The sequence below is a fragment of the Phycodurus eques genome, chromosome 3 (genome assembly GCF_024500275.1).
Source record: "Phycodurus eques isolate BA_2022a chromosome 3, UOR_Pequ_1.1, whole genome shotgun sequence".
Classification (NCBI taxonomy): domain Eukaryota; kingdom Metazoa; phylum Chordata; class Actinopteri; order Syngnathiformes; family Syngnathidae; genus Phycodurus; species Phycodurus eques.
The window spans coordinates 13612620-13626050 of record NC_084527.1 but is presented as its reverse complement, the minus strand read 5'-3'; the positions used below and the strand labels follow the sequence as shown (position 1 = coordinate 13626050).

At 42.1% G+C, this 13431-nt stretch overlaps 2 protein-coding genes across 2 annotated transcripts in view; one reads left to right on the top strand and one right to left on the bottom strand.

Moving 5' to 3' along the window:
- LOC133399556 (collagen alpha-1(XXVII) chain B-like) overlaps positions 1 to 3293 on the top strand; it is a 67268-nt gene extending 63975 nt beyond the window's left edge. Inside the window, exons 58-61 of the mRNA XM_061671122.1 lie at positions 676 to 847; positions 930 to 1039; positions 1213 to 1431; positions 2379 to 3293. Coding sequence (XP_061527106.1) covers positions 676 to 847; positions 930 to 1039; positions 1213 to 1431; positions 2379 to 2525 — 648 coding nt within the window. The 3' untranslated portion in view covers positions 2526 to 3293. The remainder of the gene's footprint in view (positions 1 to 675; positions 848 to 929; positions 1040 to 1212; positions 1432 to 2378) is intronic.
- A 102-nt stretch (positions 3294 to 3395) lies between these two features.
- Positions 3396 to 9174, bottom strand: LOC133400018 (3-oxoacyl-[acyl-carrier-protein] reductase FabG-like). The gene is made up of 8 exons (XM_061672145.1): positions 9071 to 9174; positions 7606 to 7779; positions 7353 to 7531; positions 7188 to 7281; positions 6481 to 6550; positions 6363 to 6399; positions 6220 to 6283; positions 3396 to 3791 (listed from the first exon to the last, which is right to left on the bottom strand). The coding sequence occupies exons 1-8, from the start codon at positions 9092 to 9094 to the stop codon at positions 3633 to 3635; spliced, it is 801 nt and encodes a 266-aa protein (XP_061528129.1). The 5' UTR covers positions 9095 to 9174; the 3' UTR covers positions 3396 to 3632.
- Between the last annotated feature and the right edge of the window lie 4257 nt (positions 9175 to 13431).

Below are 13431 nucleotides of genomic sequence, written 5' to 3'. Positions count from 1 at the left end.
CCTTGCCTTATAAAGTACTACAAACATGATCTGGAAAGATTTGGCCGAGCTAACATTGAAATTTTGAATTTAGGAGGTGATGTTGTTCTGCAATGTGGAATGAGGCAGGTGAGCCACTAGGTTTATGTTCGAACCCCCACACTTGTTTGTTTTGGAGTGTGACACCCCATACATCCATCCATCCATTTTCTACACCGCTTATCCTCATTAGGGTCAGGGTATGCTGGAGCCTATCCCAGCTAACTGCGGGCGGGAGGCGGGGTACAACCTGAACTAGTCCCCAGCCAATCGCTGGGCACATATAAACAAACAACCATTCCCACTCACATTCACGCCTACGGAAAATTTAGACTCTTCAATCAACCTACCATGCATGTTTTTGGGATGAGGGAGGAAACCGGAGTACCCGGAGAAAACCCACGCAGGCACGGGGAGAACATGCAAACTCCACACAGGTGAGGCCAAATTTGAACCCCGGTCCTCAGAACTGTGAGGCACATGTGCTAACCAGTTGGCTACGTGCCACCGGAGTGTGACATATGGATCAATGTTCTGTTGCGTCTTTTTTTAAACGAGTGTATCAATGTCAACAAATCCATTCTGGATTTCCTAAAACATGATCTCAAACTCCACACTAAAAGAATGAACTAAAATAACGATGTCCTCTGTTCAAAGCTGAATTACCACAATGTGGACCTTCCCATGCTGGACCAGGACACAGAGATCTTCAGGACTTTGGAGCGTCTCAGCTCTCTAATCCACAGTCTAAAGAACCCACTGGGGAAGCGCAACAACCCAGCCCGCATCTGCAGAGATCTCTACAACTGTGAGCAAAGGATGCATGATGGTAGGGTAACAAGTAGCTAGAAAGATGGTTACATTGGTGCTGAGCTTTTCTTATCAATAACATGCTGTTGCTGCTTTTCCAGGCACTTACTGGATCGACCCAAACCTGGGGTGCGATGCTGACACCATCGAGGTGACATGCAACTTCACTGCTGGAGGACAGACATGCTTGAAACCCGTCAGCGTCTCCAAGGTTGTATCTGCTTGTATGCCAATGCTTAAGCTATTGTCTGAACAAATGTCTCTACAAGTCCTTGCAAAGCAAGCTTTTTCTTGGCTCAAATTGAGGCAGATGCAGAACCAACCAATGACCAGAGAACCGAGAATATTGGAAAACAATCACCGGAATGCTGACTTACCTTCCAGGTGGAGATGGGGGTTGGTCGCATCCAGATGAACTTCCTTCACCTTTTGAGCACTGAGGCTGTGCAACACATCACGGTCCATTGCCTTAACACGCCTGTGTGGGCAGCGGGACCCTCTTTTCAGCTCTATAGCCAGGCTGTGAGCTTCACGACCTGGACAGGGGAGAAGATCCAAGCAGGCGATCTTCTGGAACCACTTGTACCCAGAGACGACTGCTGGGTATGCTCACACACCACTCCTGTCCTTACGGCAACAGTTGAATTCATACCGCCCCACTCAAAATTCAATCAAATACCACTGCGATGACTTGGAAAAACTGATGCTACTTTAGCTACATCTTTCTTATGCCGACAGATAACTACATGCTTGAGGCATGAAAATATATACGCTTTAAGCCTCTTGTAGCTGGAATACATCCCACCGCGTTGTCGAAGGGCTTTTCCACGCCACGACAATGAGGTGTGCTAAAGTGGCAACGCCAGCACGAAGCTCTTGTACACACGTTAGCTATCAAATTAGGCTTATTTTCCCCCCTTTGCTCTTCCGCTTTTTCGCCGTGACGTGGGTGCGATCAAGGCCGACAACGAGGCACTCTAAGGCGGCCATGTCAGCGGAAGAGAAGATGCCTTTTTGGGATGTAGGCACAAATACAGTTAGCGAGCTCACTGCACTGTCACAATTTACTATATTTACTATATTGACCTGCGATTGGCTGGCGACCAGTTCAGGGTGTACCCCGCCTCTCGGCCGAAGATAGCTCGGATAGGCTACAGCACGCCCACGCCCCTGGTGAGGAGAGGCAGTACAGAAAATTGATTGATGAATGGATACTATATTCACTTGCTTTGCCTTATGCGGAAGTAGGTTGCTATATACAGAAGCTATATAAAGAAGTTATTATTATTATTATTTTCAGTGAAAAACTGTTTAATGCTATAACTCCACAATTCACTACAGTTCTGTCTTTGCACGTTTTCAGCAATTACCTTCAAACATGTATATTTAGAAACAAATCTCTGAATTCACTTTCGAGGGTTTTTAAATAATATATATATTTTTTCCTGACAACATTTTTAGATCAAACTAAAAGCTTTGTAGAAATGTGAAGGTGAATGTTTTTTTCACTGGCTAGTGACAGTATCTATTTTTTGACACAATGTTCCCAGATCAAAGATGGCCGCTGGCGTCAGACCCAGTTTGTGTTTCAGACTCAGGAGCCAAATTTACTCCCCATAGTGGATGTATCCAACCTACCTACTACAGAAACAGGATCCCGTTATCACCTTGAGGTTGGACCTGTCTGCTTCTTATAGAGCTCAGTAAAGCGGAGCCCTGACCTCCTGAGTGGGATAACTTCATGGACAGTCCTAGACTGCCAGGAACCCCAATTACTCTCCAGAAACTATGCTTGGACTGCAGGGACAGAGGCGGGAATATTTCAGACTTCTGGCACTGATCCGCCTTTGGAATAAAATGACTATGTTTCCTCTCCAGTGACGTGATGCAAGCTTTGAATTGCCGAATGGAAGGAAATGATATGAACATTTCATTGTTTTGGCTCTCTCAAACTCTCTGGTTGTACAGAAATAATGAAGGTACATTTATAAATGCGATAACATCTTATTTATAACTGTATATGTACTGTATATTGTAATATAAAGTGCAATAGCTGTTAACATATATATCATATCAGTCATTCAGGTCATGTGTCTCCAGTGCAAAGTCATTCAGATGTCTTCACACAAGCATGTGTGAAGATACTACCTCGTACAGCACCTCTGAGTGGGTGGGTGAGTTAGGTACACTCACTAGTCACAACATTAGGTACACTCTAATGTGATGACCAAAATTCTGCCTGAAGAAGCTGCTCTCAGGACGACATACCGAAGTTCAACATCACTGCAAAATACAACCACAATAATAAACATATTGTTCAAGTTGGTGTCCAACTAAATATTATCTGTGTAAAAGGGAAATGTTTCATATTCTCGTTTGATCAGCGCATTTAATATTTGTCGAATTCCCAATAATTAAATTGTTTTTCTAAATTGCTAAATCGAAATGTACATATTAAAATAAACTAATTGACATACATTTTTATTGTATAATTGGTTAATTATACTTACATTGATTTTAAATAATACAATAAAAATGGGAATTAATTCATTTATGACCTGCAAGAGATTTTGCAGTTGTACCTAACCTGGTGTTGCAAGTGTTCTGTACTCAATGGGGAATACTACACAATATATGCACGCTCGCCACACTCTCTTCAATTCATTTTAATGTTTAAAGCTACAGTAATCATTGCTGGATTTAGTAAAATTAAATTGTACTTCTACATATGGAATAACTCAGCCATTTAAGCTTGTAAAATATCTTTGAAGTACTTTATTATCTAGTAATTATACCGTAAAGGTTTATCGTGGACACATAGCATGGCGTCCACCGTCGATGGGAAGGTTGACTCCGGTAATGAAACTAGCAGCGTCCGATGCCAGGAAGGCGATGCTGTGGGCCACCTCATCCACTTCGCCCGGTCGGCCAAGCGCGTGAGTCTGCTTGCACTTTTCTAGGAACTGAAAGGATTTTTTTTTTTAACAATAAAATGACTGAACAACTCCTAGAGATTTTGTTTAACCAATGTATATAGCATTGTACATTGGTTCTCAAACCTAGTACCTCCTATTAAAAAAAGAATACTTGGCTCTCAAAGTACCACCATCATGACTGACATTAAAATACAGTACTGTAACATTATGCAGTTTGAACAATAATGCTGTGTTTAAATATAGGAAAATAAAAAAATAAGGATAATAAGGAGTCAATTACTATGCGTTTCACATAAAAGTTAAAAACTACTGGAATAAATGCTAAAAATCAAACAAGTATTAAAGATGAAATGAAAATGTACTGAATTTAAAAGTAAAATACAATTGAACTGTACTCAGGGGCAGCACGGTGATCGACTGGTTAGCACATCTGCCTCACAGTTCTGAAGACCGGGGTTCAAATCCCGGCCCCGCCTATGTGGAGTTTGCATGTTCTCTGTGCCTATGTGGGTTTTCTCCGGGTACTCCGGTTTCCTCCCACATCCCCCAAAAAAACGTGTGGAAGGTTGATTGAAGACTCTAAATTGCCTGTAGGTGTGAATGGTTCTTTGTTTATTTGTGCCCTGCGATCGGCTGACGACCAGTTCAGGGTGTACCCCGCCCAAGGATAGCTGGGATAGGCTCCAGGACGCCCGCGACCCTAGTGAGGATAGCGGTACAGAAAATGGATCGATGTACTCAGACAGTTATTCTTTTCCGTACCACTAGAGGGCCCCCACAAGAATCACTTGCATAGTAGATTAATGGCCACTGTGTCAACTTAGAATACAACGAAGCTTCCAATTTGTTCTAATTTCGAAACACCATATTTACCATAGGAAAAAATGTAAAGTGAATTAATCCAGATTGTAGGCTAAAACTGTTGCCATCATAAATCATTGATTAACTGTCGTTTCAAAAAAAATAAAATACATGCTCCATCCATCCATTTTCTATACTGCTTATCCTCACCAGGGTTGCAAGTCAGTTGCAGCCTAACTCAGCTGACTTCGGGTGAGAGGTCACCGGTACACCCAAGACTGACCAATCGTAGGGCATCTTAATTGCCATATTCGTGGAAGAATACAATCACCACAAAATAATTAAACTAAATAAATCTGGGTGATTTTGTTGTTTAATTCAAGTATATTGCTCAGGACATTGGGGGGGGGGGGGGGGGGGGGGGTTGTATATGTTTTCTGTTTATCCCCCAATTATTTCTGTGGAAGTTGATGCAATATAATGCTTGGGAAAACAACTTTATGGAAAAACTGTTTCAAAGATTGTTTGGTATCAGGAGAAATAAAGCAAATCTCAGAAGGGAAAAAAGCAAGAAACAAAAATTGTTTTAAATCATGTCATTTTCATTTGCCTCTTCTTCTCTCTGAGATTTCATTTTAAGGCCGTGTTGCCAAGTAAGCCCTTCTACAAGTAGTAAAACTACTCACCTTGTGAAGAGAGCTGACATTGGAAGTGGCTTTTTACATTAGCATCTTTGCGGTGTACTAATTAATCATATGTATTGTATATTGTATTGAGCCAGACCTTTCAGACCCTTTTCTATGCCCCATATGTTCCTGTTATGTTTTTTATGGCTGGTACCTTCTGGCAACACCAAAAAAAAAAAAAAAAAAAAAACATACTTGTGAAGTTAATTTGTGGGGGGATTCTCACTAAATTGATGATTTTCAACAATGTATTTTTATAGTAATATAGTTCTAAACTGCACAGGTTGTGCTTCGAGCAGAAGTAGTGACTGGTTTCAAGGGGAATGACAACCACACAAGATACCATTCACTGCTAACAGAAGAATAAAATCTAGATGTGGATAAAACTTTGCTAGATTTTATGCACAAGGTAATAAAAACCTGGATTATTGAGCAAACGGTAGAGGCGGAGAATTTGGAGGAAAAAAGTGCAAGTGTGGGAGGCCCATTTGTTCATGCACTTTTGTCTAATGTAAATTTTCTACATAGTTATACTTATAAATAAATTACTTTTCTGTCAAAAGTACTTTCTCAGTGTTGTTTTATTTTCAGATGTTTGATATTTTCATTAAAGAAAACAAATATTGGTGTCAAAGTCATTGTTCTGCTTGATGTGTCTGCTTTCACAAAAAGGCTGTTTTCTCAGTTGTTTTCTTCCAGAAACAGATTTGGCCGAAAGTAGATTATATTTGACTGCTGATTACTAAAGAACGGTATAAGCTCGAGACAAACCTTTTTTTCTGATGAAAGAAGAGAGTCTGATCTTTCATTTGATAGTTTTGGTGTTTACATCGTAATAGTACATAATATTCTGTGGGGCTTGAAAAATCCGTGAAATTGCTTGAAAATGCCTGGCAGTCTAGGGGTTCCCTGCTCAGGAAACGGCTGGCAGTGAATGAGTTAAAAGAGACATACAAGTGCCAATTTACCTTAGCATATTGCTCCTCATCCAGTCCGGCTCTCTTGTGCACGTCTGTGACGATCACGCCAGGACTGAGGAATGAAAACACAGTGGATAAAAAAAAATGTCCTGTGCAGCTAGAAAGAAAGAACACAAGGTCATTCAACATACCACACGGAGTTGACTCTAACTTGCTTCGACGCCAGTTCTGAAATGTAGAGCATTTCCATGATTCCTCTTTTTTTTGTGTGCGTGAATAGAGCATTGTTCGATAAAACTGCTGACTCACCCAAAGCGACACAGCGAGTGAATTGGTCAATGGCAGACTTGGACATACAATAGGCCAGAACACCAGGGAACTACAATGACAATAGACTGCAACCATTGGCCCAGATGCTTCACAACTTGAATAGTTATTTTAACGCTCAGGGGACACTTCATTAGGAACGCCAGTTCATAAGCTTTGCATTAAACAAAGTCTTTACAAAGATAATAATGCTTTTACTCACACCACTAGGGAGTTATTAATTTAACAGTATGTTTATCATTGGGCTTGTGGGGCAGCAGTACAATTCTATCACTGTAAACCACATTAGCTACCCTGGAACAGATTATTTCTATTTCTATTAGACTTCACAGGCACTCGCTTTATTTCCCACGCTCTGGGCTTGCCTTTTCAATCACGAACTGCATTCCAAGTCATCATGGCAACGAAAGCCGTACTTGCCATTGGCCCAGAGAATTTTAGCAAGAGAAAAAATACGGTGTGTAAAGTGTACTGCAATTTTTTATTCCCTGGGTTATTTTGACAAAAGTCACAGACCTGTTTTAAATTGTTCAAAAAATGCACAGTGTCCCCTTTTGATGTGATGTGTAGGTTGTTCAGGATGAACCAAGTCCAATTTTTGATGATAATACAAAATTGTCTCATTAAATTGTGTCCCTAATGAAGTGGCCAGTGAGTTTGTAAAGAAGACGCTTCATGAATATCTGTACCGATCTCTGTCCATTGACGCTGGATACGTTGACAATGGAGCCTTTGGTCTCGACTAGATGGGGCACACAGAGTTGGGTCAGGTGGTACACAGATCTAGAAAGCGAGTACCAGTTAATACGAACTCAGTGTGAACCATATGAACACGTTTCCATGATGACGCTCACCTGACATTGATGTTCATGACCCTGTCGTACGTTGCCAGGTCTGACGTCTCGATGCCGCCCATGGCCAGGATGCCAGCGCTGTTCACCAGGACGTCCAGTCGGCCGAAGCGCGCAATAACTTCCTCCACCGTCCTCTTTACCGTGTCCTTGTCTGTCAGGTCGCCGGGCACAAGCAAGGGCTGCACAAAACATAAGTAGCTACTCTGAAATACCTTAATAACAGGCATCTAGCTATAACTGTACACATTAATACCTCAGCTCCTCCACCACACCCTTTGCACTCCTTGGCCACTTTCTTCAGACTCTCCACATCTCTGCCATTGAGAGCCAACAGAGCTCCCAGTTTAGCAAACAGGACTGACGTACCTGCACCGATACCTGAGCTGGCACCTGTGATCAGGGTCACTTTTCCCTTCAAAGAAGACACCTAAAACAGACAAGACAGTTCTAAATTACATTTTATTTCTTTCGGAGTCTCCAAAAGCAGAAGCTATGCATGGTGATTCTGAAGTTATTTGGTGCATACATATAGGTTTTACTATATTGTCTAATTAGTGTAATTAGTGTAACACTTGACAGAGGCAGTCATATTGCAACAGAACTAATTTATTAACTTTCAAATATGAGTAACAAGTACTATATATTACTCTAGGGGAGGGAGGGGCGTAGCTCACTTTTACCACTATGCTGCTGTATGAGAACTTTCTAGACCTGAATAATACTCGGTAACGAAACTGTGTTGGTTAGTTATTTTGTCATATTTACATTTTCATGTTATAAAAATAATCTTATTATATTACATCACCCTATAGCCCAGGGTTGTCAAACTCAAATTCACAGTGGGTCAAAATTAAAAATTGGGACAACGTCACGAGCCAAATTCAATATTTAATGAAAAATCACTGTGATGTGCATGTTTCCCTTCTCTACAGAAATGTAGCGTTAAACTTTATCATATGACAACAAATAAATTTAAATTTTGCTTAAACACTGAATCTGGAAAAATACTAACTTTAATATTATAACCATGCCATAAAAGACATAAGTGGTATTTGTTTGTTGTTTTGTATTTAAACTCCATCTTCTATTTATCTATCTCCATCTACCTTTCTTTTTTCATGTAAATCTTTTTTCAAAGGCCAACAACAAAACAACCCCAAAAAATAAGAATGTCTTTCAATAAAAATCCAAACCTCAAACTATTAACAGTCCCTGCCAAGGAGTTAATAAAGGGTATTTAAAAAAACAATGTAATTATTTTATATTCTTTGTTGCTCCGCACACAACAAACGGATCTGTCTTTTACTTTAGTAAACAGACAATCTGCCTCCCACCTGTCTTGGAAGTTAAGTGTTTTCCATCTTTCATTTATCCATTTTTGGGAAGGGGAAGTGTTAATTTGCTCGAGGAGACTGGTGGCACAGTTGCTAACGACTGCAACAGAAAGGGAAGGGGCTTCGCCGGTCTAGACTGATGGGCCAACACACTAGCAAAGCATTCTGGGATTTGTAATATTAGTGGCGTATGTGCTATATATTGGCGGGCCAGCTCTAATACACATTTAATATGGTCTTGCCGGCCAAATATAATTACATCGTGGGCCAAATTTGGCACACTGGCCTGAGTTTGTGTAGCCCCCCCACACAAAAACAACCCATTTCGAGTAAAAACCACGTCCCTTTGATTACAACAAGCCATAGAAGCGAGGAGAAACTTACTTTATCAGCGTCGTCTGAGGCCATTTGCGTGCTTTCGTCAATCAGAAACTCAGCCAGGTACAATCACTGACGTGACTCGCGGAACTCAACAACGTGAGTCACAAACAAACACTTCCGGGTGGGGCTCACGATCAAGCTGTGATTGGTTTAGGAGGAGTTACGTAATGATGCTCTGAAAAGTCCTTGTCATGAGCTGCAATTATTGTGCATTCCTGTTTAGTGATAATTATAAAATTATTCATAACAACGATGACTTAAATAATATTGAAATATATACAAAGGGGCATTTTTATTTTCATTATTGTATATTAGATGATTAAAAAAAATTATGAATAAAAATGCACAAATAATAAGCGTTTTGGTTACTGGTAATAGTTCTTTTTAGGTTAAAGCTAAATGTGAGGCAGACATGCTAATGCTCACCACTCCTACATAATAATTAAATTTTCAATAATAAAATGTTTATTGTGTTATATAATTATTATATTAACATTGATATATAATTAATATGACAAGGAAAAATGTTAGCTAAGAAGAAGTGGGAAACTGAGGCGAAAGGAATACATTGAGATGTGACATAGGGCAAAGGTAGAGGTGGCCAAAGCCATACAAGAGGCATATGATGACATGTATGCCAGGTTGGACACGAAAGAAGGAGAAAATGATCTATACAGGTTGGCCAGACAGAGGGATAGAGATGGGAAGGATGTGCAGCAGGTTAGGGTGATTAAGGATAGAGATGGAAATATGTTGACTGGTGCCAGCAGTGTGCTAGCTAGTTGGAAAGAATACTTTGAGGAGTTGATGAATGAGGAAAATGAGAGAGAAGGGAGAGTAGAAAAGGCAAGTGTGGTGGACCAGGAAGTGGCAATGATTAGTAAGGGGGAAGTTAGAAAGACATTTAAAGAGGATGAAAAATGGAAAGGGAGTTGGTCCTGATGACATTCCTGTGGATGTATGGAGGCATCTAGGAGAGGTGGCTGAGGAGGTTTTGACCAGCTTGTTCAATAGAATTCTAGCGTGCGAGAATATGCCTGAGGAATGGAGAAAAAGTGTGCTGGTGCCCATTTTTAAGAAAAAGGGTGATGTGCAGAGCTGTGGGAACTATAGAGGAATAAAGTTGATGATCCACACAATGAAGTTATGGGAAAGAGCAGTGGAGGCTAGACTCAGGACAGAAGTGAGTTTTGCGAGCGACAGTATGGTTTAATGCCTAGAAAGAGTTCCACAGATGCATTATTTGCCTTGAGGATGTTGATGGAAAAGTACAGAGAAGGTCAGAAGGAGCTACATTGTGTCTTTGTAGATCTAGAGAAAGCCTATGACAGAGTACCCAGAGAGGAACTGTGGTACTGCATGGAGAAGTCTGGAATGGCAGAGAAGTATGTTAGAATAATACAGGACGTGTACGAGGGTAGCAGAACAGGGGTGAGGTGTGCTGTAGGTGTGACAGACGAATTTAAGGTGGAGGTGGGACTGCATCAGGGATCAGCCCTGAGCCCCCTCCTGTTTGCAGTGGCGATGTATAGGCTGAAAGATAAAGTTAGACTGGAATCCCCGTGGACCATGATGTTTGCAGATGACATTGTGATCTGCAGCGAAAGCAGGGAGCAGGTGGAGGAACAGTTAGAAAGATGGAGGCATGCACTGGAAAGCAGAGAAATTAAGATTAGCCGAAGTAAGACAATATATGTGCATGAAGGAGAGGGGTGGAGGGAGGAGAGTGAGGCTACAGGGAGAAGAGATAGCAAGGGTGGAGTGCTTTAAATACTTCGGGTCAACCGTCCAGAGCAATGGTGAGTGTGGTCAGGAAGTGAAGAAACGGGTACAAGCATGTTGGAACGGGTGGAGGAAGGTGTCAGGTGTGTTATGTGACAGAAAAGTCTCTGCTAGGAGGAAGGGCAAAGTTTATAAAACGGTGGTGAGGCCAGCCATGATGTATGGATTAGAGACAGCAGCACTGAAGAGACAACAGGAAGCAGAGCTGTAGGTGGCGGAAATGAAGATGTTGAGTTTCGCTCTCGGAGCGACCAGGTTGGATAAAATTAGAAATGAGCTCATCAGAGGGACAGCCAAGGTTCGGTGTTTTGGAGACAAAGTGAGAGAGAGCAGACTTCGATGGTTTGGACACATCCAAAGGAGAAATAGTGAGTATATTGGTAGAAGGATGATGAGGATGGTGCTGCCAGGCAAGAGAGCTAGAGGAAGACCAAAGAGAAGGTGGATGGATGTCGTGAGGGAAGACATGAGAGCAGTTGGTGTTCGAGAGGAGGATGGAGATGATCGGCTTACATGGAAAAGAATGACGCGCTGTGGCGACCCCTAATGGGACAAGCCAAATGGAAAATAAGTTAAAAGAAAATGTGATGTAACACAGTGGTAAACATGACCCTGTCCAGCTTTTTTTGGAACGTGTTGCAGCCATAAAATTCTAAGGTAATGACTATTTGCTAAAAACAATCAAGTTTATCAGTTTGAACATCCATCCATCCATTATCTGAGCCGTTTATCCTCACAAGGGTCGCGGGAGCGCTATAGCCTATATCATCGGGCAGGACCCGGGGTACACCTTGAACTGGTTGCACGGCACGTAGAAACAAACAACCATTCGCACTCACATTCACCGTGCCGCCCAGTTTAAACATAAAATATCTTGTCTTTGTAGTGTATTCAATTAAATATAGGTTGAACATGATTTGCAAATCATTGTATTCTGTTTTTATTTATGTATAACACAACATCCGAACTTCATTGGAACTAAGTCAGAAAGTTTAGTCCCTTGACTGATTAGCTTGTCTGATTTTCCTGTACTGTGAGGTTCCACCACCAAGTCTCCTTCTCTCCTTTCCTGCCAGAAGGTACACCAAGTACTCTCCTGCCTGCCTCTCTGATCACCTTGGCTGCAGTCGTCCAGTCTTCTGGAAGCTCCTCCTGTCCACCGAGAGCCTGTCTCACCTCTTCCCGAAAAGCTGCCCAACACTCATCCTGTCTCAGCTTCCACCGCATGGTTCTCTGCTCTGCCTTTGTCTTCCTAATCCTCCTCCCCACCACCAGAGTCATCTTACACACCACCATCCTATGCTGTCTAGCCACACACTCCCCTACCACAACCTTACAGTCCGTAACCTCCTTCAGATTACATCGTCTGCACAAGATGTAATGCACCCGCATGCTTCTACCTCCGCTCTTGTAGGTCTCCCGATGTTCCTGCTTCTTCTGGTCAAAAGTGCTCACTACAGACATTTGCATTCTTTTTGCAAAGTCTACCACCATCTGTCCCTCCAAGTTCCTTCCTGGATGCCGTACGTACCCATCACTTCTTCATCACCCCTATTTCCTTCACCAACATGTCCATGAGAATCTGCACCAATCACGACTCTCTCTCTGTCTGGGATGCTCAGAACTACTTCGTCTAGCTCCTTCCAGAATTTCTCTTTCACCTCTAGGTCACATTCTACCTGTGGGGCATAGACACTAATCACATTACACACCCTCAATTTCAGGTTTCAGCCTCATCACTCGATCTGATACTCTTTTCACCTCCAAGACATTCTTAGCCAACTCTTCTTTTAAATAACCCCGACTCCATTTCTCTTCCCATCTACACCATGGTAAAATAATGTAAACCCTGCCCCTAAACTTCTAGCCTTACTGCCTTTGCACCTGGCCTCCTGGACACACAATTTATCAACCTTTCTCCTAATCATCATGTCGACCAACTCCCGAGATTTTCCTGTCATAGTCCCAACATTCAAAGTCCCCACATTCGGTTCTAGGCTCTGTGCGGTCCTCTTCTCTTTCTGCCGAAGAACCCGCTTTCCACGTCTTCTTCTTCTTTGACGTCGACCCACAGTAGCTGAATTACCAACGACACCCTGCAGGTTGACGGTGCCGCTGGCGGATGTTGTTAACCCGGGCCACGACCGATCCGGTATGGAATTCTTTGGATGAACGCTCATGCCCTTCCTGACGCAACCCTCTGCATTTATCCGGGCTTGGGACCGGCCTACAGTTTGCACTGGCTTGTGCCCCCCGTAGTGCTGCATTGTCTTTGTAGTGAATTAAATTAAATATAGGTTGAACATGATTCGCAAATCATTGTATTCTGTTTTTATTTATCTTTAACACAACGTCCCAACTTCATTGGAATTGGGGTTGTATATCCAAGTCTGCCATTGACCAACCAACATTGAATGCCTGTGACCTTCGATCCCTCAGGCAGCACTGCATCAAAAACTGACATCAATGTGAAAAGGATATCACCACATGGGCTCAGGAACACTTCAGAAAACCAATGTCAATAAATACAGTTCGGCGCTATAGCCGTAAGTGTAACTTAAAACTCTACTTGCAAAGCAAAA